Source organism: Bubalus bubalis, chromosome 1, assembly GCF_019923935.1.
Source record: "Bubalus bubalis isolate 160015118507 breed Murrah chromosome 1, NDDB_SH_1, whole genome shotgun sequence".
Lineage (NCBI taxonomy): Eukaryota > Metazoa > Chordata > Mammalia > Artiodactyla > Bovidae > Bubalus > Bubalus bubalis.
The window spans coordinates 119,556,671-119,582,856 of NC_059157.1; the positions used below are offsets into that span (position 1 = coordinate 119,556,671).

General features: G+C 40.5%; 1 protein-coding gene across 4 annotated transcripts; it reads right to left on the bottom strand.

Moving 5' to 3' along the window:
* Nucleotides 1–2,271: 2,271 nt before the first annotated feature.
* Nucleotides 2,272–24,386, bottom strand: PLAAT1 (phospholipase A and acyltransferase 1). Of its 4 annotated transcripts, none has more exons than XM_006050002.3 (5): nucleotides 24,231–24,386; nucleotides 16,288–16,421; nucleotides 15,541–15,679; nucleotides 9,306–9,574; nucleotides 2,272–2,521 (listed from the first exon to the last, which is right to left on the bottom strand). In XM_006050002.3, exons 2-5 carry the CDS (start codon nucleotides 16,348–16,350, stop codon nucleotides 2,420–2,422), a joined length of 573 nt encoding a protein of 190 aa, XP_006050064.1. In that variant the 5' UTR covers nucleotides 16,351–16,421; nucleotides 24,231–24,386; the 3' UTR covers nucleotides 2,272–2,419. The 4 variants fall into 4 exon arrangements, with proteins under 4 accessions (XP_006050064.1, XP_006050066.1, XP_006050065.1 ...); XM_006050004.4 differs by lacking the exon at nucleotides 24,231–24,386 and adding an exon at nucleotides 23,743–24,081; XM_006050003.3 differs by lacking the exon at nucleotides 24,231–24,386 and adding an exon at nucleotides 23,219–23,689.
* Nucleotides 24,387–26,186: the final 1,800 nt, after the last annotated feature.

The following is a 26,186-nucleotide window of genomic DNA, read 5'->3' on the forward strand; positions in this document are numbered from 1 at the left end:
ATCTTTACTAAAAAGTAAGCATATCCTGGGGGATGTAACACATAAAGCTGCTGCCAGTTCTGCCCAGACTTGACAATACTAGGAAACAGCCTGTTTGTTTGTTTGTTTTTTCTTTTTTAATGTTACTGTTACTTAAGAGTAGGACATAATAGGAATAAGAAATTGAATTTAGTATAAAAATGAAAGGATAATTTTGGACCATGCTATTAGATAGAAGACACTATTCCCAGAGGAACAGGGGAGGAAGACAGAGTTTTGGGGTTTATCTGGAAACAGAATTGGTGCCATAAGAAAGGGAAGGGATTAGTCAGGGAAGAGGAAGAAAGACAGGTTCTCTATGGGCCCTGATGGAAGCACATGGCCATTTCTTGTTATCATTGTTCTTAATCCTACAATTAGATTGTACAGACTTTCTGGCCCAGGAGTAAAATCAAATCAGTTTACTATGTCAAAGACTTTGAGGCAGCTGTTTTGTTACCTTTATTTACCGTATTTTTGTCTCCCTCCCTGCACCACAACCCCCCATATTTACTTAAACTTTTCCTTTATTTAATGTCATGCTTTTGGCCATGATACAATAAAGATGTCACTGACTAGCAATGTGGTTTGGAGGGTAATGTTATAATATCTGATATAATCCCAGGATAGACTGTCATCCATTTTTCCCCATCAGCTACCAAACAAGAATTCCATTGGAAAGGTATTAAAAAGTTGTTTGCTTCATCCAACACATAATCAATAAAATGCAAGAATAAAATCATGAGTCTCTCCCTGATTGAAAAAGTAAAAGTGTTAGTCAGTCATGTCCAACTCTTTGGGACCCCATGGACTGTATAGCCCACCAGGTTCCTCCATCCATGGAATTCTCCAGGCAAAAAATACTGAAGTAGGTAGCCATTCCGTTCTCCAGGGGATCTTCCCTGGAGATCGAACCCAGGGATCGAACCCAACTTTCCTGTATTGCAGGAAGCTGCTTTACAGTCTGAGCCACACTCCTTGAACCTCTAGTAAAAGCCATAAAAAGTAATATAGGATATTGTTTTCTAAATATGGCACCTTAAACCTATGGTCTTGACCCATCACTTCATGGGAAATAGATGGGGAAACAGTGTCAGACTTTATTTTGGGGGGCTCCAAAATTACTGCAGATGGTGACCGCAGCTGTGAAATTAAAAGACACTTACTCCTTGGAAGGAAAGTTAAGACCAACCTAGATAGCATATTGAAAAGCAGAGACATTGCTTTGCCAACAAAGGTCTGTCTAGTCAAGGCTATGGTTTTTCCAGTGATCATGTATGGATGTCAAAGTTGGACTGTGAAGAAAGCTGAGCGCCAATGAATTGATGCTTTTGAACTGTGGTGTTCAAAAGACTCTTGAGAGTCCCTTGGACTGCAAGGAGATCCAACCAGTCCATTCTAAAGGAGATCAGCCCTGGGTGTTCCTTGGAAGGAATGATGCTAAAGCTGAAACTCCAGTACTTTGGCCAACTCATACAAAGAGTTGACTCATTGGAAAAGACTGATGCTGGGAGGGATTGGGGGCAGGAGGAGAAGGGGACGACAGAGGATGAGATGGCTGGGTGGCATCACCAACTCGATGGACGTGAGTTTGAGTGAACTCTGGGAGTTGGTAATGGACAGGGAGGCCTGGCGTGCTGCAATTCATGGGGTTGCAAAGAGTCGGACACGACTGAGCGACTGAACTGAACTGAACTGAACTTAGGTTTAAAGGGCCAAACTCTTCAAATACTTTAAAATCCAAAGGGAACAATGGAACTTGGTAGAAGCAACAGCCCATTCCTGCTTGTCACATACTCTTAACAAAGGAGTTGCTGCCAGGGCAATCATTGGATCTGAGACACTGGAACCAAGAGCTCCTTCTCCATTCACCTCCTGCTCACACCTACACAGGGTCAAGGAGATGAGTATCCACTCTCAGATAGTTTATTAATAAAAGATTCTTAAGCTACCTGACCAAATGCTTTATTTCAAATTTCTTCTCTCATCAGAAAAGGCATATGAATTTTGATACCAATCTAAACAATTAAGGGTTTTTAACATTTTTTTCGGTCACATATAAAAGGTTCTTCATCCCTCTGGCAAAATAGTTACCCTCAGGGGAAAGAAAAACAATATTTATAGAAGAAAAAGGATAAATGATGATGTGATATTAAGATCTGCCACTGGTTCATTCAAAAGGCCACTGCTTCTTGTTCAAGCTACCACATGAATCTATACTACTAAGGAAGAAAAATTTCCATGGCTCAATGATGAGATAATGCCAGTAAGCAATTTATTAAAGAGTCTGCCATCCATCACTGGAAATTTGGAACAATAATGATGCATTGAAAATAAGTATTCATCCCAGGTTACTTTTCCTCCTCACAAATTCCTTCAGCTCCAATATCTCTTCAGTAAATTAATAGAATTTTGGTCTTAGTCTTTTTGGAAACAAGCCCAGGAAGGAGAAGGCACCAGCAGCAGCTGTCACAAACCCAATGGTACTTATCGCTCGGCTGGCCTACAAGGAAAAAGGAATCAAAAACACATCTTATTCTAAAAGCATCTTAGTGTCCTAAACCTCAGCTTTAGCTTGTTTCCTAAATCAGAGACTCATTTTAATGTACAATGGATGAACTTAAAGGCGAATGCAAAATTAAAATTTTGTACGAAGATGAAATAAATGTAATTATTATGACAAAGATATAAATACACATAGGTATATAGTCCTATTTTTATAGCCTCTGATAGTTTATAAACTTATTATGCCACAATTCCTAATCATAATCATGGTACACCTGGACAGTATAGCATTACTGTTTTATACAATTTGAGAAGTTAAAAGTCATTTGCCCAAGGGAGGTAGTAGCACCAGGGCATTTAGATATAGTTTAGTCCTGAATCATGTGTCCTCCCCCTATATACCCTCTCCTCCTAAGCACATACTCATTTGGCTGGGTCTAGACCAAGGTGAATAGTGTGTGCGTGTATGTGTGTGCATTGGTCGAGGGAGTGTAGACAAGAAAACAGGAGTACTCACTCAAGAAGTCTATTAAAAAGATGACAGCATTTGGATGGACGTGTGTGTGCATGTGTGTGTGTGTTCTCTGACTTAAAGCTGTTAGGAAAATAATTCAGGAATGTGATCTGAGCTAAATACCATACACTCTTACTTGGTAGATACACTTTATATTCCAATAAACAAACTTCAAGATAAGTCAATACTAATGTTAACTATTATGGCAAAAATTAATTTCTCATGTAGACAAACAAAAATAAATCACTTTCAAGTTCAATTGTCCATAAAGGAGTTCAGACATTTATAGCTTTAAGGGTATTAATCATCATCATGATGAGGGAACTGATGAATATTCATGGTTGCATGGCACTCAACTAATATTACCTTCCATCTGCAAGGGTTTGAGTGCAATTTTATGACCCAAAGGTCACATTCAGATACTTCAGTGTCATCAGATATTTGGGAAAACAAGAGTTGTTTTCTAAGAGTTAAGAGTCAGGCTTTCAAATAAAGCTAAACATTTTTCCTAAACAACTCTGGGGACCAGCCCAAATGCTGAAAAACCTGACCCAGCTAACACTGGAGCATGCCCTCTAACCCATAGCCCTCCACCACTGAGCCTGCCACCCCCCTATGCAACATAATGTCCCTCCCTAACTGAGGCTTCCCTGTGGGGAACAGGCAGCAAGGGCTCTGGCCAGGAAAGCAGCACAAAGAGTATTCACTTCATTACACCACCCTGTGGTCTGTAGGGACATGGCCTATAATTGTAACTCTCTGCTCTGCCACCATCCCCAGTTGCCAGGGAGAATGACATTGGCAAACAATGGAAAAATCCTATTTTAGTTTACAACTCTTAATTTTATGTATTTGGTTGGTTGGCTATTTCTTTTATTTGTAATTCTTAATTAGTTGCTACCTAAATTGTTTCCAAGCAGAATTCACTGTAGCAGAGAACTACCCACAAAGGACATAGGGAGCAAAAATGGGGTGGGAGATACAAGATACCTGGCAGAATTCCAAAAAGGGGCAGAATCAATAATCAGACAGGGATCAAGGATTGCAAACCAAGCCCAAACCTTATGCAATTCCAGGCAGATGCTGAGATCCCAAAGAGTCTGACACAGGAAGAGTGGCAGGCAGTGAAAAAACTGGAAGGTGTAATTGGTGTCTGTAAACAGAGGTGTCAAATGGCAGCAGGGGACAGCCCTGGGAAAACCTGCAGGATCCTGGAGGGGAGGGGGACAGCTAGATGCAGTCCCAACTCACTGGATGTCTTTCAGCCACTAGAAACAGGACACGTGAGAGAAATCTCTACATCTAAGAGACCTGGGGAGAGGACAGACAACTCAGTCCTAAATCAAAATCCCCTGAGACTGCACAGGCAAGATAAAATTATAATAAACCACTTCCAGTGTGCAGGTCCCCAAATTCCAAACATTTATTTATTTCAAGTTGCATTCTAAATGGACAAATCCCACATAATTTGGACAGTCCCTTAGAGTTATGTGTAACAGGATCGATCTGCAAGATTAAAAAAATCCCAGGATGTCTGTGGTGAGCCAGCATGAACAAGAACTTTTTGTGACTGATTTAGAATTATCAGATCACCAAATCCTATCCTGCACACTTTGTCCTATACAGGGCTTTCAGGTGTGTGTGTGGGATGGGGGGCAGGCATGATTCTGAGGATCTATACATGCCCAGTGAAATGTTAGCTACAGCAGAAGCAGCTGGGTCCAGGTATCAGTGAAGCTGGGTCACAGACAACTACAGTGGTTATCAGAAATCTCTCTTCCCCCGAGACTCTGAGGCTACAGTGCTGCAATGAAGCACAGTCAGGTGAACTGCGTGTCAGCTCGCACAGGCACACTCAAGGGTGCTGCCATAGTGCACAAAGACAGGCGTATTGTAGTAACTTGTTTAGACTCACAGTGAGAAATGTTGATTTTAGGAATTTATAAAAATAAAGACAAGCCACAGGCTGGAAGAAAACATTTGCAAAAGTCATATTTGATGGACTGTTTTCCAAAATATGCTAAGAACTCTTAAAACTCAAAAACATGAAAACAAGTAAGCAACCCAATTAAAAATGGGCAAAAGAGTTTGAGATACATCACCAAATATGATACGCAGATAGCAAATAATATATGAAAAGATGGTCAACATCATACATATTTAAGGAAATGAAATTAAAACAATGGTGATATCACTACGTACCTATGAGAATGGCTGACCTCCAAAACACTGACAATGCCAAATGCTAAAGAAGATGTGGAGCAACAGGAACTCTCATTCATTACTGGTGGGAATTCAAAATAGTACAGCCACTTTGGAAGCTAGCTTGGCAGTTGTTTTTTCTTTTAACAAAACTAAACATACTCTTACCATATGATCTGGCGATCATAATCCTTGGTGTTTATCCGAATGAGTCAAAAATTTACATCCACAAAAAAGCTGCACACAAATGTTTCTAGCAACTTTATTCATAATCACCACAACTTGGAAGCAATCAAGATATCCTTCAGTAGGTTAGTGGATAAATAAACTGTAGTGCGTCCAGAAAATGGAATATTATTCAGTGATAAACAGAAATGAGCAATCAAACCATCTAATGAAAAGACATGGAGGAATTTTAAGTGCATTTTGCTTTGTATGATTTCAACTATATGACATTCTGGGAAAGATAAAACATACGGCAGTAAAAAAAAAAATATTAGTGATTATCAGAAGTTTATGGAGAGGCAGGAATGAATGACAGGCAGAGTATAGAGATTTTCAGGCCTGGGAAACTATCCTGTATGATATTGTAATGATGGATACATGTATTATATATTTGTCAAAACCCACAGAAGGTACAACACAGAGTGAACTCTAATGTTAACTATCCGAGGAGAGGAAAATTCTTTTCTTTACCCATCTTAAGTTCTCAGCTGAGGCTCTGTAATAAAAGACAAATTAACAAGAGGGAAATGAACAGCGGTTGATTAACATGCACGTCTCATACACTCATGGTAGAAATTCAGGGAAGAAGTAACTCAAAGATGTTGCTTAGAATTCAGACTTATAGAGCATCTTCACCAAAGAAAAATAAATTTGTAGAGAAGTGAGGGAAAAGTGGTTCCTCTTCCAAGGGCAACAACCTGTGGGAAGGTAGGAAACTAATGGTATATAGAAGCCTGTAAGAAGTTTGTTAAGTAGATTCCTCTAGTGCCCTCTCCAGGCTGCTAAGGGTCGTACATTAAACACGGGCTGTCCTGGGTGATTACCTTTTGTCCTTCCTGGTAGAGTGGGGAGGCAGGATACCTTTGAAAATTTCTGTCCTACTTTTAGAAAAATAGGGGGAGGGCAGTGAGCTTTATTTCCTTCTGCTCCTACTCAATTGCTTCTCAACTGCTCAAAATAATCCTTATGCCAAAGTTAATATGTTAATATTTGGGGTGGTATGCTCTGGTTTCCTTCAGTATGAACTCTGGTTGATAATGATGTATCAATGTTGGCTCATCTTTTATAACAAATAATCCACAGTGCTATGGGATGCTAACAGTGGGGAAGGATATGTGTGTGTGTGTGTCGGGGTGGAGGGTAGAGAATATGTGGGAATTCTGTATATACTTGTTGCTGTAAACTTAAAAATCTAAAAAGCAAAGTCCATTAATTTTTTAAAAAAATACAGAAAAGTACAAAGAAGAAAAGGATAGGACCCACAATCCTTCCACCTTTCTAATCTTTTTATCATTTACCATTTTTTGTTTAACTGGGAAATAGATGGGGAAACAGTGGAAACAGTAAGAGACTTTATTTGGCTGGGGGTGGGGGGGGGCGGCTCCAAAATCACTACAGATGGTAATTGCAGCCATGAAATTAAGACGCCTACTCCTTGGAAGGAAAGTTATGACCAACCTAGACAGCATATTCAAAAGCAGAGACATTACTTTGCCAACAAAGGTCCATCTAGTCAAGGCTATGGTTTTTCCAGTAGTCACATATGGATGTGAGAGTTGGACTATAAAAAGGGCTGAGCACTGAAGAATTGATGCTTTTGAACTGTGGTGTTGGAGAAGACTCTTGAGAGTTCCTTGGACTGCAAAGAGATCCAACCAGTCCATCCTAAAGGAGATCAGTCCTGGGTGTTCTTTGGAAGGACTGATGTTGAAGTTGAAACTCCAATACTTTGGCCACCTGATGGGAAGAACTGACTCATTTGAAAAGACCCTGATGTTGGGAAAGATTGAGGGCAGGAGGAGAAGGGGACGAGAGAGGATCAGATGGTTGGATGGTATCGCCGACTCGATGGACATGTGTTTGGGTGAACTCCGGGAGTTGGTGATGGGCAGGGAGGCCTAGCGTGCTGCAGTTCATGGGGTCGCAAAGAGTCAGACACGACTGAATGACTGAACTGAACTGAACTGGAAATACACAGCCATTTCCCAAGGAAACTGTTCTATGCTCAAGATCCTTGAGCCTTAAAGGGACCCCAGAAACAAATCTAACATTAGCTATTATTAGTACTATTATTGATAGTAATAAAAATAGTAATTCAAATGCTGCAGTTTCTGTTAGATCAACAGAATATTACTGAAGCGTATCAACAAAGAGCTATAAAATTGCTAAAATAAAAAGTAATATTGATGGAAGTATACCTTTTATTGGGATGAATAATATTTAACAGAACATGCTGCCGCTGCTGCTAATAGAACATGCTAAGAGACTTTAAAAATCTCTTACAATCTATGAAACAACTTTGTTTGACAGATTAGGAAACTGATAAACGTGTCCAAAGTTATCCAGGTTAGAAGTGGTGAAGATGGGGTTCTAGCTCAGATCAGCAGAATTCCAAAGCTCAGATGTGTCTTTAAGGCTGTTACTACACCCATCAGAACCTGCTAGAGAAGAGTTCTACTAGTTCTTGAAAAATAGTTACTTTTTCATGGGTCTTATCTGGGTATGAAAGGTGAAAAGAAGATAGAGTACAAGTAAGAGTCAGAGCAAAAAGAGACCTGTAATATCTTTTGATTTAGCCACATTTTAAAAAATTGCTGATTGAGTACTGTGGATAACTTTATCATTAACAACTTTATTTCCTAGCTATACACTACTTTTCAATGCAAAAATGAGCAGATATTTATGTCTGTATCTTCTATGTTTTGGCTCAGAAACAATTTATTGCTACATGTGTATAGTTCATTATAGTAATGTATTTCCTAGTAAAAATGAATTTCCAATTAAATTATTTCTTAATAAAAACAAATGTATCCTTTCATTATGTTCTATTTTCCATTCTTCCAAGCTTTCGTGAGTGGCGTTATAATTTCAATCCTTAGAATAGACATTTATACAACAGATCCACCATTTCAAGATACTAGGAGCCTTTATATATTAATTTTAATAAATCTTTGGGTTAAAACATCAATGATGCAACTGAATTGCTGGGAAGGTAAGTAGGGAAAGGGCAACTGAATCAAGCTTGCTTTCAGTGAGGAAGCTGCTACACTACCGAACAGTGGTGGTAAATACCAAAACTATAAGCTACTTTAAAAATAAAGTCAATTAATCCACTAAAAAATCATCCAAAAGCTCAATGAATCAAAAGTGAAAGTGAAGTCACTCAGTCGTGTCTGACTCTTTGCGACCCCATGGATTGTAGCCTACTAGGCTCCTCTGTCCATGGGATTTTCCAGGCAAGAATACTGGAGTGGGTTGCCATTCCTTCTCCAGGAGACCTTCCCAACCCAGGGATTGAACCTGGATCTCCCTCATTGTAGGCAGATGCTTTAGCGTTGGATCCACTTAAAAGCACAACATTTCTTTGAAATTAGTGTTGCAAGGAAATTGAAGACATCCACAAATCCATGGTATCAGTTAGCCTCTTTCAGTTAATGGAAAAGAATCTCAGTACTATCATCTATGTTTTTGGCAAAGGAACTCCCACTCAAAAAAGTCAACATTCTTTTCAATATATATAGTTACTGATTTAACTGCTGTATGGTACGGTAATGAAAAAAAAATACTGAAGGACGGGGGCATTAAGACAGACAGAAAGACATGGTCTTGACTCTGCTTCAAGTCCCTTCTAGCCCCAGATTCATGACACAAAATGTTCTCGTCTGTTTGGTCATGAACTTTCTGAGTGACCTTGGGTAATTCAATTCCCTTCTTTGTCCTTCAGTGTTCTCATATATTCTTGTTCTTTTCCATTTGTTTGAGGTCTGAAAACTTGATCAAGACTGGGTAGTTATTATCTTCCCAATGTAAGAAATTTTTATTTCTCCTAAAGAAAACTCACCTGCTCTGAAACTCCTTCTCCGTATCGAAGCAAAGTCACAAAATGCTCACAGTTGTTGACAAGTATGTCATATTCCACCTCTTGCCCAATAACAAACTCTGACCGTTGGATAACTTCTTCAACAGGGAGAGGGGGGTATGTATCATCATATTTATTGTTTATTCTGTATGTGTCTTTTCCAACAACATCCTTCAAAAGCTGCATCTTCACCAGGGCCTTTCTGCTGAATACAGACTTGGCACTTGTAAACGAGGGGGAAATGCCATCCTCTATAAGGAGAATTCTGGTTAGCAAAACACAACAATCCAGCCCAGTGAACTCCAATGCCATCCTAACTTATCCTCAAACCAGAAACCACTTAATCTTACTAACCATCAACCCTCATTCTCTAATTTACCAATAACACTTATTCAATACTCTAAGACTGAGAATATAAGAAAACTTTTTGAAAATTTCTATCTCCCCATTGGGCTTCCCTGGTGGCTGAGCAGTAAAGAATCTGCCTGTCAATGCAGGAGACATAAGAGATGAGGGCTCGATCCCTGGGTTGGGAAGATCCCCTGGAGTAGGCCATGGCAACCTACTCCAGTATTCTTGCCTGGGAAATCCCATGGACAGAGGAGCCTGGTGGGCTATAGTCCACGGGGTTGCAAAAGAGTTGGACATGACTGAGCGACTAAACAACAACATATAGAACAAACTGGGTGTGAAAAATCTACTCATTCTTGAGGTATAAGTTCTCTATCAATTAGTATTATTATTAGGGATTTTGGCATATGTTTCTAACATAGTATAGAGAAGATCATTGCCCCCTTTTTCTATAAAGCCCCTGTTTTTTGGCATCAGAACCTTTCTAAATTAGTATGCTTGGGCTTAGCAGCCGAGTGTTAAGATTGATGCTCTCCTCTTACAACTAAGCTGCACTTCTTACAGCCACCTCTCTGCTTTTACACTTGTTCTTTTAATCAGGCTTTACTTTGAAATCTGCTGGGGACCCTACGCATTTGACAGGGTCAGTTGGGATCAGCTGGAGCCCTGTCTTTGTTTTGCTAGTTCCTTTAGCCAAGAAACTAAGTCCTAAAACTAAGCCTAATGCAGTAGGCACTCTCCACTCTCTGTGGTCCACCCACCTGTTACAACGCCCTGTGCCCCACCACTCCATCTTACTGCCTCTATTGGTAAGCATTTGCCTGCTGCTAAGTTGCTTCAGTCATGTCCAACTCTGTGCGACCCCAGAGACTCCAGGCTCACCAGGCTCCCCCATCCCTGGGATTCTCCAGGCAAGAACACTGGAGTGGGTTGCCATTTCCTTCTCCAATGCATGAAAGTGAAAAGTGAAAGTGAAGTCTCTCAGTTGTGTCTGACTCCTAGCAACCCCGTGGACTGCAGCCTACCAGGCTCCTCCGTCCATGGGATTTTCCAGGCAAGAGTACTGGAGTGGGTTGCCATTGCCTTCTCCCAAGCATTTGCCTAAACAGCCCCAAATCTCTGTATCCTGACTTGCCATGGTTGTTATCTGAGACTGGAAAAGTGATTCCTTAGTGTTCAGCTTTAAAGCCAGGCCCTAGGCCCTCTCTATCTGCCCAAGATTGCTATGCTTGGCCATTATTGAAGTAAACCATGAGATGAAAGGCTGCTATATAACCAGTGTTTAGACACTTTTCCTTTCAGTAATGACTAAAAGCAAACTTTTTTTCCTACTCCTCTTTTTTTTCACTCCTTTGAACTCCTTTTCATTGGAGTAGCATTTTCAATACCTTACATATTCCAAATTCTTACACAGTACAAGTTCATAGAACACGTATATCCTAGTTAGAATTACTCATCAACTAGTTTGAAGCAATCAATTTATTGATGACAAAATCAAAGCGTGGAGAGAGAAACTGGCTTGTGGAACATCACACAAGTAGTTAACAGAAACAGGAATTTAATTTCAGTCAAAGCTCACTGCTTGAACCATATTAGTATGGAGCTTAAGATGTGAAAAAAAGGAAACAGAGCAAAAGCCTCATATTGTTTTCTAAATGTGAAAGCTGCAGAGATAATATAAAGAATTCCTTAGTATTAATCACTAAACTCTACAGAATGAATAGCTCTGTATCGTAAATGTCATTTTATTTGCCATTTCCATTTCCAGTATTCCAGAACAAGTGGCAAATAGCTCAAAATCTCGCAAAAATCACTTCATTAAAAGTTCTCAGAAGCTCTCAAGATGGTAAAACTTCAGCCTGTAAACACTTCTTTTTAAAGGTATCTCGAGGGAAAAAATATTCTAGGCTCTTTGTTATTTGCATACATTTTTCTTAATAGCTTGTACTCATTTCTAAACATGTAGAAAATACAGAAAAATACAGCATAAACACTAAATATAAATTACCTGCTATCCTGCCAGAAATAACTATCATTATTATTTTAATGTATTTATACTGTCTTTATCACTTGCAAATATACATGTATGTGTTTACATTAACATGTATGTGTGTATATATGATTTCCTTGCAAACTCGATACCATATTACACATTGAATTTTTAATCTGTAATTTGCCAATAGTTATCACACAAGATCATCTTTCGTGCAATTAAAGATATCTAGAAATGACTTTCAGCTGTTAAAGTGGCCACTGTTTTAGTCTGCTTAGCACCTCATCCTACCACTACTTCTTTCTTTCTAGAAAAGACTCTGTCTAAGCCAGTCATACTGTCCCATTCCTGGACATAGTGATGGTTCCGTAATGGACAGGGGACCCACACCAGACAATCAAGAGTCATTCTCCATGATTTTTCTAACTTTAGCAGACAAGGAGTATCTCTCTCCTGTGGGTCACCAGCCTACAAGGATGTGAGCCTAAGGATGCCGAGGGTCATCAGTTCAGCTTCTTAGACATAGCCTGGGAAAATAAATAAAATATATACAAAAAGAATGCAGATGTGGGACAAAGAGTTTTGATAGTGTTTAAACTTCTAGATCCAGGTATCCCTGAGACCAGCCTCATCTCTACCCTTCCTGTAGTTCACTTCAGTGAAGCAATGAATTTGCCTTTTGTCTGAACTAATTTGATTTATGTTACTTGCAACTAAAAAGTTCTACCAAACACAAAATCCTAATGTCTAAGGCTAAATCATAATTCATTTAACCATTATCTTTTTAATCTTATTAATCCATTGTCTAATTTTTTTAACCCACCATAAAAAATCAATAGTTACTTTTTTCCCATTGTCCTTTTTTTAAACCATTATAAATGAGATAGCAGTGAACACTCTAATACACAAATCCTAAATAAGTTCTCTAAAAATATTTCCCAAGTATAGATTCATAGAGGTAAAATTACAGGATCAGAGCATGGAAACTCTTTTAAGACTCTTAACATGAGTGCATGCCAAGTCACTTCAGTCATGTCCAATTCCTTGTGATCCCATGGACTGTAGCCCACCAGGCTCCTCTGTCCATGGAGTTCTCCAGGCAAGAAGACTGGAGTGGGTGGCCATGCTCTCCTCCATGGGATATTCCCGACCCAGGGATCAAACCCATGTCTCCTGCAGTTCCTGCATTGTAGGCGGATTCTTTACCACCCAGCCACCAGGGAAGCTCAAGACTCTTAATACATCTTGCTAAATTGTTTTGGGAAATGATTTTATCAACTTGTATTTCTATCAACAATATCCTGTGTTCATTTCATTATACTTTTATCAACACTGATTTTCATTTTTTAAAATTATGTAAAGTTTAAAAATAAAATAAAATTAAAAAAAATTCTGCTAATGTGAGAGGCATAAAATCCATCATTTTGTAATTCCTAGATGACTGACAAGCTGAATGCTTTAAAAATGGGTATTGGAGAATTTCATCTTCTACAAATTGTTCACAATCTTTTATCCATTTGTTTGTTGGGATTTGAGTATTTGCTGTTCCCTAAGAGGAAGAAACTCTTGCCCCAAATATCATGTGCTGGGTTTCCTCACCTCTTTCAAGTTTTCTCAAATGTTACTTTCTCATGAGATTTTCCTGACCAGCTAATTTCAAACTGTAGCAACTACAACTCCCCAGCACTTCCTATCCTGCTTCTATGATTTATTTTCTCCGTATCACTTATCTCTAATCTAACATTGCTTTCTGTATTCTGTTCATACTCCCTCTCTCAGGCTCTCTGTCTCCTCTCTCTCTCTCCACTAGAATGTAAGTTCTACTGTGGAGGGACTGGCTTATGTATCCCTAGCATTTGAATAATATTTGGCACATACAAGAAAAATCTATAAATAGATATTAAGTGATTGAAATAATCTATTTGTATTATATATAAAGACACTGACTCTTGTCACATTTGTGGCAAATATCTTCCCCAGTTGATTCAGTTCAGTTCAGTTCAGTCGCTCAGTCATGTCCAACTCTTTGCGACCCCATGAACTGCAGCATGCCAGGCCTCTCTGTCCATCACCAACTCCTGGAGTTCACCCAAACACATGTCCATCGAGTCAATGATGCCATCCAACTATCTCATCCTCTGTTGTCCCCTTCTCCTCCTGCCTTCAATCTTTCCCAGCATCAAGTCTTTTCAAATGAGTCAGTTCTTTGCATCAGGTGGCCAAAGTATTGGAGTTTCAGCTTCAACATCAGTCCTTCCAATGAACACCCAGGACTGATCTCCTTTAGGATGGACTGGTTGGATCTCTTTGCAGTCCAAGGGACTCTCAAGAGTCTTCTCCAACACCACAGTTCAAAGGCATCAGTTCTTTGGCGCTCAGCTTTCTTTATAGTCCAGCTCTCACATCCATATGTGACTACTAGAAAAACCATACCCTTGACTAGACAGACCTTTGTTGACAAAGTAATGTCTCTGCTTTTTAATATGTTGTCTAGGTTGGTCGTAACTTTCCTTCCAAGGAGTAAGCGTCTTTTAATTTCATGGCTGCAATCACTATCTGCAGTTATTTTGGAGCCCAAAAAAATAAAGTCAGCCACTGTTTCCAAATCTATTTGCCATGAAGTGATGACACCAGATGCCATGATCTTAGTTTTCTGAATGCTGAGCTGTAAGCCAACTTTTTCACTTTCCTCTTTCATTTTCATCAAGAGGCTCTTTAGTTCTTCTTCACTTTCTGCCATAAGTGTGGTGTCATCTGCATATCTGAGGTTATTGATATTTCTCCTGGCAATCTTGATTCCAGCTTGTGCTTCCTCCAGCCCAGCATTTCTCATGATGTACTCTGCATATAAGCAGGGTGACAATACACAGCCTTTACATACTCCTTTTCCTATTTGGAACCAGTCTGTTGTTCATTTACTTTTTGTGTTTTTTTTTTTAAATCCATAAGTTTAAAATCCTAATGTTACTTGGTTTTTGTGATTTCTTCAATGCCACTTTAGCCTTAGAATTGTTCATTGTTGTCCAGTCGCTAACTCGTGTCCAACTTTTTGGGACCCCATCGACTACAGGACACCAGCATTCCACATGATGTACTCTGCATATAAATTAAATAAGCAGGGTGACAATATACAACCTTGACGTACTCCTTTCCCAATTCTGAACCAGTCCATTGTTCCATGTCCAGTTCGGACTACTGCTTCTTGACTTATACAGCATACAGGCTTCTCAGGAGACAGGTAAGGTGGTCTAGTATTACCATTTCTTTAAGAATTTTCCACAGTTTGTTGTGGTCCACACAGTCAAAGGCTCTAGTGTAGTCAGTGAAGCAGAAGTAGATGTTTTTCTGGAATTCCCTTGCTTTCTCTATGATCCAATGGATGTTGGCATTTATACATCTGGAAGTTCTAGGTTCACTTACTGCTGAAGCCTAGCTTGAAGGATTTTGAGCATAATCTTGCTAGCATGTGAAATTAGTGAATTGTATGGTAGTCTGAATACTCTTGGGCATTGCCCTTCTTTGGGATTGGAATGAAAACTTAATTTTTCCAGTCCTGCGGCTATTGCTGAGCTTTCAAAATTTGCCGGCATAGTGAATGCAGCACTTTCACAGCATCATCTTTTAGGATTTGAAAAAGCTCAGCTGGAATTCTATCACCTCCACTAGCTTTGTTCGTAGTAATGTTTTCTAAGGCCTACTTGACTTCACACCCCAGGATGTCTTAGAATATCCTTCCAAAAACCTAGATCAGCTGGATGTACCTAGTTTGTACATTGTATTTCTGGTTTGTTTTATTTTATGATTTTGTTCATGATTACTTCTTGTAGCAAGAAAGCTAAAAAACTCCCAGGAACTTCAGAAAGCAAAACTTACCTAGAGGTGCTATGTTGATAACATACCCATCACCCAAGTACAGTGCCCAATGTTGATAACAAGGACGAAACACTTCAATCAAATCCCCTGGCTGAGGATTGCCAGGATAGCTCAAACTAAAGCAATCATTAAATGCCATCTGCAATGACAGACACCAAGATCTAACTGATATGACTTGCCAAAAGAAAATCAGTTCAAGGCTTCTATAGAAACATAACAATACAGACTTTATTGGGATTGCATCCCTTATTAAATATTTAGACTCACACCACTGTCCTTTGAATGATTCCAGCACAGAATTATGTGTGCACATACAGGCAAGCAGAGAAAGAATTTGTCAGCTATTGCTTAATTTTCTACAGCAATGCTTCTGATACTGATTAACCCCAGGGCTCCTTTGTTATAATAAGCATTTCATAATTCTCTCTTTAAATCCAGAAATTCATGGATAATGTAATTTACCTATACACAAGATTTCAAAAATTAATATGATACCCTATTTGGAATAGAAAGGGGAAGTAAATTTGTAATAATACTTGTTTTACTGTGTAAATGCTCAGTTCATGAATACCCAAAAATATAATAAAGCACTTATAATAAAATACATCAGGGTTTAGAAGTAGAAGATCAGAGTCTTTCAGCCTTTCATATAGCAACATAGTAAAATCAAAAAGAAGAGGTTTGTAGACACTAACATTCTGTGCAAAAAAAAAAAAAAAAGCAAAAACCTTGAATTGCAAAACTTACTCTGTGTTTTAAGCAGACACAAGTTCCAGGCTCAGAAGAGTGTCCAGTCTGATATCCAGGCATACTGTAAGACACAGGACCTTTCTTCCTTGTGCTGAACTGTGCTGTGCAGACTTAGGCACACTTGCCTCTGCCTGAAACCATATACAATTCCCCGTGTCACTGTCCTTTGAAGTAAAAGTCTTTAGCTTTATCTGAGTCTCCCAGACCTCCCCTGAGTCTCAAGAGGCTGGCTCAAGAGTTAATGATTAGGTGTATGGCATAAACCAAGCACTTCCCTCGCGGCTCAGATGGTAAAGTATCTGCCTACAATGCGGGAGACCCAGGTTCAATTCCTGGGTTCGGAAGATCTCCTGGAGAAGGAAATGACAACCCACTCCAGTGTTCTTGCCTGGAAAATCCCATGGTCAGAGGAGCCTGTAGGCTACAGGCTCCTCAGTCTATGGGGTCGCAAAGAGTCAGACACGACTGAGTGACTTCACTTTCACTGTTCACAGCATAAACCAACACAACACTGTAAGGCAACTATTCTCCAATTAAAACTAAATTTAAAATAAGTAAAGAAGTAGTTGGCACATAACAAATAGTATATCTGTCTCAACTGTCTCAATTAAACAGCTAATCTTTGGGATATTCCCCACAAATATTTTTTTGTTATAATTTCTATTCAAAAAAAGAGTTAGTGAATTTAAAAGAAGAGTTAATGATTAGGAAATGTGAAAAGGTAGAAAAAAGGAATAGCTGTTGAGTGGGGAAACTGGTAACAATTTAGACTATAAATCAGCCACATGGTAGAGTCACCAAACTCCTAGTTCCTTGAAAGATAAAGATCTCACATTCCTAAATTGTTTTTACAGGTGAAAACTACTGACCTCAAGCATATAGACCCCCAAATGGTTGAAATCATCCACAAGATTAATCATCTTTGAAACTTCACATTGGATACTATCCAATATAAGAACTGAGCATAAGCTGATCACACAGCCTGTGGCCCCTCCCTCACCTTGCCTTTAAACACCCTTCTCTGAAAGCCATTGGGGAGTTCAGATCTTTTCAGCATGAACTGCCCATTCTTCTTGCTTGGCACCATGCAATGAATGCTATACTTTCCTTCATCACAACCCAGTCTCAGGAGATTGACTTTGCTGCATGTCAAGCAAGAGGACCCAAACCCAGGTTCAGCAACATACCCACTAAATATCAGTAAATGCTCCTTGTTCCTGTGACAACCACAAACACCCTCCAGATTTCCACCACTCCTCAACTGCCCTGCTTACTGTCTAATTCTTCATTTTTGAATCCAAAACAAGTGCAAAGTAGTTGAGGCAGAAAGGAGACAATTTTGAAGTTTAGGAAGTTCATCATATTAATGTGTATGTCTGAAAATTCTCAGTTTGGTGATTTTTTTCCTTGGAAGAGAGTATTTTTAAGAAAGAACATATAAGTCTCTGCTGGGTGATTTTTATGGAACATTACATTTCCTATGTATAGCATTGAAGCAGAATGACTCAGTAAAAGGAAGTTATGTACATTCATTGATAATCAAAAAGGGATTTTATGCTATATCCATGTTGAACATCTAATTGACAACAGAGTATTCCTCGGCATCTCTCACTCTAATGTAGATACTCATTTACAAAATAAACCCCAGTGCCAGAAAGGGAAACTTCCAAATCATTTAAATTATAATTATAATAGCATAGGCAAAGGACTTGGGAATACAGACTATTATTTCCCTGGCACGCTAAAAGTCTTTTTTTACAACAATTAATATTGGGAGGGTGTTTTCTCAAGTATTTGTATGCCATCTGTTGACAAGTTCAATCATCACCCTGTCACAGAAATGAGGCCAAATGCAAGCTGTCCATCTGTTGAAAAACAACTATTAAAACAACTTTATGGAAACCGTTAAGTCTAACCACCCTCTCAAATATGTTTGAGTCTTATTAAAATGGCAGTTCAAAATTTGGCCACATGGGCACTAAAAGGAAAAATAGATACTATACTATGATATAAACAAACACATTTCCCATGAATAGGAAGCAGCAAGCACACACAGCTGCCTGTTAGCATTCAGAGACCTAGCCAAGCTTACAATAATAACCACCATTTGAACAGAAAGTACTTTGTAGTACAGCATGTTTTTTTTTTTCAAGTGCATTATCTCAATTAACCCTAATTAATTTTTTAAAAAATCTACCATGATTTGAGTTTATTATGTTATTATCCCATTTTACAGCTAAAATGATAGTAGCAAATGCCAATTTCTGAAAAATACTCACTGAAATCCTTGAATTATAAAACGTGGAGGGAAAAAAATAACTGGCCTAAGTGTGAGAGATATGATTTCTTGCTTCAGGTCTTCTCTATGCTACTTCTGTCACTTTGGGACTTATATGCAAAATATAAAACTATAAAACATAAAGAAGAAAAACAGATAGGAGGAAATCCTCAGGCTCCAGGGTAAACAAAGATTTCTTAGACTTGATACCAGAAGTGTGCATATGTGTGCTCAGTCATGTCCAACTCTTTGCGACTCCATGGACTGCAGCCCGCCAGGCTCCTCTGTCCATGGGATTTCCCAGGCAGGAACACTGGAGAGGGTTGCCACTTCCTTCTCCAGGGAATCTTCTTGACCCAGAGACCTAGTCAGTGTCTCTTGTATCTCCTGCATTGGCAGGTGGATTCTTTAGCACTGCTCTACCTGGGAAACTGATACCAAAAGTACTATTCATAAAAGGGAAAACTGACAAATTTGATGTCCTCAAAATGTCAAACTTTTGCAACACAAAAGATTCTGCTAAAATGACAAAAAAGATAAGCTATGAAGCAGAAGAATATTTTTGAAAACCACATGTCCAAGAAAGGACCAACATCAAGAACATAAAAAGAACACTCAAAACTTAACCATTAAAAAGAAAAGACTACAGTTAGAATCTGAGCAAAATACACAATGACACATTTTGTCAAAGAAGAGACACAGATGTCAAGCAAGCCATGTTATATCATTAGCAATTAGGGAAATTTGGATTAAAACCACGATAGCACTACTTACCTATCACAATAGCTAAAATAAAAAAACTGTGACCAGAGAAAATTCTGGCAGGGATGTAGAGTTACTGAATCATTCACTCAGTGCTGGTGAAAATATAAAATGTTGCAGTCACTCAAAGCAGTCTAGAAATTCCTTTAAAAATGTAACTCATAACTACCAAGTGTGCGTGCATAAGTTGCTTCAGTCATGTCAGATTCTTTGCAACCCCATGGACTGTAGCCTGCCAGGCTCCTCTATCCATGGGATTCTCCAGGTAAGAATACTAGAGTGGGTTGCCAAGTCCTCCCCCAGGGGATCTTCCCAACCCAGGGATGGGACCCATGTCTCCTGCATTGCAGGCAGATTCTTTACCACTGAATCACCAAGGAAGCCCTTATAACTACCATATGATCCAGCACTTGCACTCCTACATATTTACTCCAGAGATTGAAGACATTAGACTTATATTGACTCAAAAACCTGTATAAAACCTATACAAAAACCTATTATAGCATAATAGTCCCAAACTGGTACATCCCAGATGATCGTCCATGGGTGAACAATAAACAATTTGTGGCACATCCACAGCATGGAACATTACTAAGAAATAAAAAGGAACAAACTGCTGACAAATGCAACAGCGTAACCAGGATGAATCTCCAGAGAACTGTGCTGAGTGAAAAAAGCCAATGACACAACACGTTATATATATAATTCCATCTATATACAACATCCTTGACATGACCAAATTACAAAAATAGAGAATGAATAGTGGTTGCCAGGGGTTAAGGAAGTGGTAAAAAGGAAGTGGGTGTGGCTATAAAAAGGCAACATATGAGAGATGTTAGAGGTGGTGGAATACTCTGCCTCTCCATGTGGTCCATGTCAATAACCTGTTTGTGATACTGCAGTGTGGTTTTGCAAGAAGTTGCCACTGGGAAAAAGCAGGCAATGGTACAAGGGATCTCTCTGCATTATTTCTTACAACTGCATGTGAATCTATAGTTACCTCAAAATAAAAATCTTTAACAGAAAAAGAAAATTCACTGTATTTTTTCCCACTGAGAAGAGGATCAATATGTGGAAATTATACTGAGACAGCTTTTAGCTGTATATGAGGAAAATTCTTCTTACATTGAAGGTGATCTAACAATGAAATGGAGGACCTTGTACAGATAGCAGTCCCTGTCACTGAAGATCTTTAAATACAGTCACAGTCAATAAAAAGAAGATTTCCATGGGAGGTGGGGAAGATGGTGGTAGGGAAAAGAGGCCTTCCAAGTTCTCTTTGATCTCCAGTGTTTATCTCATTCTGTTTCCCAGTAACTGTGCAATCCTCAAACCAACCCCACAAAGTAGATATAATTATTTCCCCCGTTTTAAAGATGAGGAATCTGACATTTACCACAGTTCAGGGACTCATACAAAGTCACACAGTGGGAAAGGGCAGAACCCACATCTGGACTTAGATCAGCCGACACCTAGGTCAGGCTCTTCTTCATCCTAAACTGCTTGTCCCCATATGTGCTGTATCTCCTCCCTAACTGACCTTTGAGATCTGGTGACATTTGTGACCTGATGATTACCATCACCTTTTTACAGATGAGGAAACAAGAGACTCATATGATTTAAGTATCAGAACTAAAGTCACACAGATAGTGACAGAACTATAATTCAGTCCCAAGTCTCTTTGTTTTCCAGACTGCATGCTCCTTCCTTACATCACTGATTCCATCATTGACCAAAGGAACTGCTACAAAACAAAATTTCATCTTTCCCCTCTCCTCAAATATCCATCAGATAAAGAAGCTGCAAAAGCATACAGAATGTGTATTTCATAAAACAACATAGGAAGGTTTTAAACATTCATACATGGAACCAGTGAGTCATCGGAAGTGGAGCCTTAGGGAACCCCTGCTCTTCTGCAGGGGAGGTGTCAAGATGAGAAGGTTCTAGATGCATTTAGAAGGTTCCCAGACTCATATCTTAGAGAAATGTCTAAAACCTGTCTGCTTGAATAATTTTATTTTCATGGCCATCCACCCATTTCATTCAAGCCCAAGTATGTCATGTCGTGCTTCTGAAAGACAATAATTCAGAACCAATTAAAGATACATTTTTAAGTCGTCTGCTGAAAGCTGTGTGTGTCACCTTTAAGGTAAAAATACTTCATTTTAACAGTTCATCTGCACAGAATTGTTTGACTAGTTTATAATAAAGAGTGACAAGAAAGTAAGTCTGTAATCTTTATGCAAGAAATTTCCTTTTTCAACTGCCAAAACAAGCTGCCCTGTTTATAGCTCCCTGTAGGTTCCCGGGGATACATCAAAAGAAACAACAGACCCCTGCACAGAGAGGGACAGGCTGATTAACTGCTGCTCATGTTCATGGAGCCACCTGTGCTACGAGAATACTAAAAGCACTTTTTCACAAACTACTCCCAAGGATGCTATCCGCAGTCTGAAACATGATCACGGGCTATCCTTATAGTCCAAAAGTCTCCCAATTCAATTTGGACCCTTTCCCACTCCAGCAGCACATTTCATCCATAGCCCTGCCACATTGAGATGGTTCCACAAATCTCCCTGTTCCCAGATTGGCTACTTCACAAACTCTCAGAGCTGCAAGGATCCTTGGTCCAACATCTTCTCCCTACAGCTGAGGGTTCCACGTCCCAGTCTGATGAACCTTCCTCAGCCACTGCCCAGTCATTCCTTGCCTGGAACCCCTCCATGGATCCTCATGTTGAGTCTGCATCGCACCCCATCTGTAATCTCAGACTCCTTATTCATCCCTATGTTCTAAGCAAATCAGACCAGTATTCCTCACTTTCACCTGGAGTTACGTTGCTAGTAACGAAATTTCTACTTGGCATTTGCTGATCATTTCCAAATGACCCACTCTTAAAGGTCCAGATCAGATACCATCTCCTCCCCAGGGTCTTCCTCCACTCAGCCAGAACTGACTGTGTGCTTCCAAATTACCACTGCTCCTTTCTCTTAACACCCACTATGTTTCCCACACCTGCATCCCTTATTGGTGTCTAGGGAATTTTCTGCTCCATGCAGAGGGCCGGTTCCTGTTTACCTCTACACCTTCAGTTTGCTGCAGAGCCTATCTGGCTCAAATAACTGCCCAGAATGTTTAATAAATGAAGGAATGAGGATTCCAAGCTGAGGGATAAGAGAATGGCTGGGCTTTTCCAGCACATAAATTACATTTAACAGTTCTGAATGTCAAAGTGGTATCACCATTGGTTGTTCCAAAGCCTAACAGAGCATAATAATAAAGGTTTATATTATAACTCATTTCCATGAGGATCTGATGCTGGAAAAGACTGAAGGCAGGAGGACAAGGGGACAACAGAGGATGAGATGGTCTGATGGCATCACCAATTCAATGGACATGAGCTTGAGCAAGCTCTGGGAGATGGTGAAGGACAGGGAAGCCTGGCATACATGGGGTTGCAAAAAGTCTGAGCGACTGAACAACAGCAACAGTGATAAAGAACTCGCCTGCCAATGCAGGAGACATAAAGTGATGCGGGTTCCACCCCTGGGTCGGGAAGATCCCCTGAAGGAGGGCATGGCAACCCATTCCAGTGTTCTTGCCTGGAGAATCCCTTGGACAGAGGAGCCTGGCAGGCTACAGTCCATAGTGTCGCAGAGTCGGATACAACTGAAGCGACTTACCACCCCCCTGCGCACCCCACGACCACCACCACCACCACCCCCACCTCACACACACACACACAAGGGATAGAGGCTTTGGTAAGCAAGACCAGGTCCAGTCCCTGTTTTGCCATTTGATAGCTGTGTGATTTGGGAAAGCGAGTCTCTCTTTCCCTGTGGCCTCTTAAAAAAAAAAAAAAGAAAGAAAAGATGTGGGTGAAATTACATGCTCTCCACTGGTTCTTGGGGCTCTCGTCTGACAGGTTCAGCAAGGCTGTCTGGGGGCCTAGCAGGCTTCCCTCCCCATCCCTAGGACACCTCACTCTGACGCCGGCTTGGTGTCCCCTCCAGTGGCAGCGGCGAGGGTCCTGAGGTCGCGCCGGCCTCACCGCTGCTGCCCCTCCCGCTAACGGCCGGGGCTCCCCTCCACCTGGGGGGAGGTCAAGGCGGCAGTGGCCGTCTACCGGTAACCAGGGCGGCCTCCAGCGCCAACTCCACCCTGTCGCGCGGAGACTTCCCGGCGCCCCGACGCTGCCGCGCACGCACGCTCGCCGCTCCTGCCGCCCGCCCAGCCGGCCGGCCCGCGCCGCCGCCAGAGTACCCTCAGCTGGCTCGCCCCCGACTCCGCACACGTCTCTATCACCCCCAACGCCGCACTCCTGGGAGCCCCCACAGAACACCTGCCCTCCGCCCGCACAGGCACACACACAAATCCTACAGCCGAGGCGCAGCCCCAGCGCGGGAACTAACCAAGGAACCGCGCCCCGCCACTGGGACGTCCTGGCTGGTCAAGGCGCGGAGGTTGTCCAGTTAACTTGTCTTGTTGAGCCCAGAAATGTAAGCATGAATACACACTGCATCCGCTCGAAGTACGCCCCCTCCTAGCTCTATACAGACCCTCGGAGTCAGTAGAAAAGGGTCCTGGTCCCTGTGCCCCAAGAAAGCACCTCAGTCTAAGCTGGGGGTGGGGGGAGGGTAATGGGGAAAGGGGAGGGGAAGGAAGCAGTGACCTTAAAAAACCTTCCTCCTTCCCACCACACATGGTGTATTCTGTGAGCCGGATCCAGCGCCCAGGACTGTGGGGACACGCATGGACACCCCCCCCCCCCCACCCACCCACTTTGGCCTCCTCCCTGTCGCCACCCTGCAGCCCAGGATCAACTTCAGAAGTGGGCGGAGTGGGGGAACGGAGGTAGGAAGGGTGCACAGGTCCCCGTTTCTTCCAGTGAGAAATTTACCTGGCTCCAGATGCGGCCTTCCTTAAAGAGGCTCTCGGAGGCAGCCAACTCCCCTCCCTCACATCCCCTGCCCCGCCCCTGACAAGGGTCTGCTTCTATTTAGAGGAGCAGAGCAGGTCTTTTATTCAGTGTGACCTGGGTGCATGTGACAGGGCAGCACCTATCTGACTCTCTTTCAGGCCTCCAGGAATAAAGCCATGAGAGTTTAAAAATAAAGCTGAGCGTGAAGGGTATCCATTTTCTCCTTGCTAAAAAAGGGAGGCCAGGAAAACAAACCAGCTAAGTAAGGAAGGCCCACAGACTGCTAAGTGAACCTTCTGGAGCACAGCACAAGGACTTGCCTTCAAACAAGTCGTCCTAACCTAGATTTTTACTCTGATATAAGTGGACTCTCAGCTAAAAGAAAGGATTTTTTCCCTACTGATTCAAAGGCTGAACTAGCTCTCTAATTTTATGTTGTTTTGTCCCGATGGAATAAGAACTACCTAAACATGCAGCCGCCTTTATAAAGGAGCCAGGTTCTGTGGTGAAGGTTAAGGGTGAATCTGCAGGTTTTGAAATTGAGGTCTGGCTTTGACATCTTTGGAAATTAATCAGTAGACATTGAAAACACTTGGAATCTAGACATATTTATTGATAAAGTAGAAACTCGAACACGAGAGTGTAGCTTTATTTTTATGAGTTTATATTTTTCCTACCTGTTCCCTGTTTAGTGTATTTTTAGAGTTATAAACTGAATTAGATATAGCTTTCAGTGTTCTTTTAATGTGTCAAAAAGAGCTCCATAAACGTGCATTTGCTTTATGTTCCCCAACTATTTCAATTGAGTCATCACTGAAGGCTGTGGTTCATGATTTTATGCAGGAGAGTTATTGTGAGCATTTATAAAGCCATCCTGCTTATGAGCTAAATTTATTATGTTTGCCAGGTTAATCTGTTTTCTCTAATCGGACACTTAATCATCAGCTCTCCTCCCTGCATTATAGATTCATGAATATGAACCAAGGAGGGTTGCTCAGTCAGAACAAAATGATAAATTATCTTTTCATTTTTTGGGGGTATTTGTGATTAAATGCATCATGATAGAATTAAAATGAAATAAATCTTGTAGTTTTACTTCTAGATCCCTGCCAGGTATAGATAAAATGCATTCGGTTAAGAGTAAATTCAATTTGATGCCTGAATGGAATTTGTAGGAGAAACAGAGAAAGCTTTGTTGTTCAGGAGAACTCTGAGTTCTCTCTTCCTTTCTACAGATTGGAGAATACTTAATACCACTCCCCAGTGGTACTCTATGGATGAACAGTACAGAATTAAAATTTGTATCCAGAAAGAATGAGGAATTAGCATAGGGTAGTAATAGCCAGTTTGCCTGAATCCAGAGTTGTAGTCCTGGGATGTCAAGGGCTGTACATGATATGTGATGGGACCAGGTATTAGATTACAACCAAATAACTAATTCCCATTATTTTGACTATTATATTAAGTGAAGCACCACATGGATGACACTTTAAGTTGCTGCCTAGTTAGGTGAAAGGGTTGAAACATATTGAAATAACCATAATGGAGATACTTTTATCATGTTTGTTGTAAAATGAATAAAGTCCAGCAAAAGCCCAGTGTTAACAAGAATCATTATTTGCCTTGTTAACATATGGACTCTAAAATCAATTGGCAATGTGTGACGTTACTCCTCAAAAGAACTCTTGGTTTGGTTTAGTTTTTAATAGAAGAAGAGCTGATTTACAACATTGTGCTAATCTCTGCTGCACAGCAAGGTAACTCAGTTGTACACATGTAGACATTCTTTTTTATATCCTTTTCCATTACGGTTTATCACAGGGTCTTGAATATAGTTTCCTGTGCTATACATTAGGACCTTGTTGTTTATCCGGAAGAACTCTATTTTTTAATGCATATTTTACAAGTAGCAAAGCACTTTCCTATTCTTTCTCT

What these genes read in the sequence shown, in the direction of transcription:
- PLAAT1 (XM_006050002.3), bottom strand. Translation starts at nt 16,350, where the DNA reads ATGCCTGGATATCAGACTGGACACTCTTCTGAGCCTGGAACTTGTGTC. An exon ending in GTGTCTGCTTAAAACACAGA is followed by an intron (nt 15,680 to 16,287) that starts GTAAGTTTTGCA and finishes CTGTCATTGCAG; the next exon opens with ATGGCATTTAATGATTGCTT. An exon ending in TATCAACATAGCACCTCTAG is followed by an intron (nt 9,575 to 15,540) that starts GTAAGTTTTGCT and finishes TTCTCCTTATAG; the next exon opens with AGGATGGCATTTCCCCCTCG.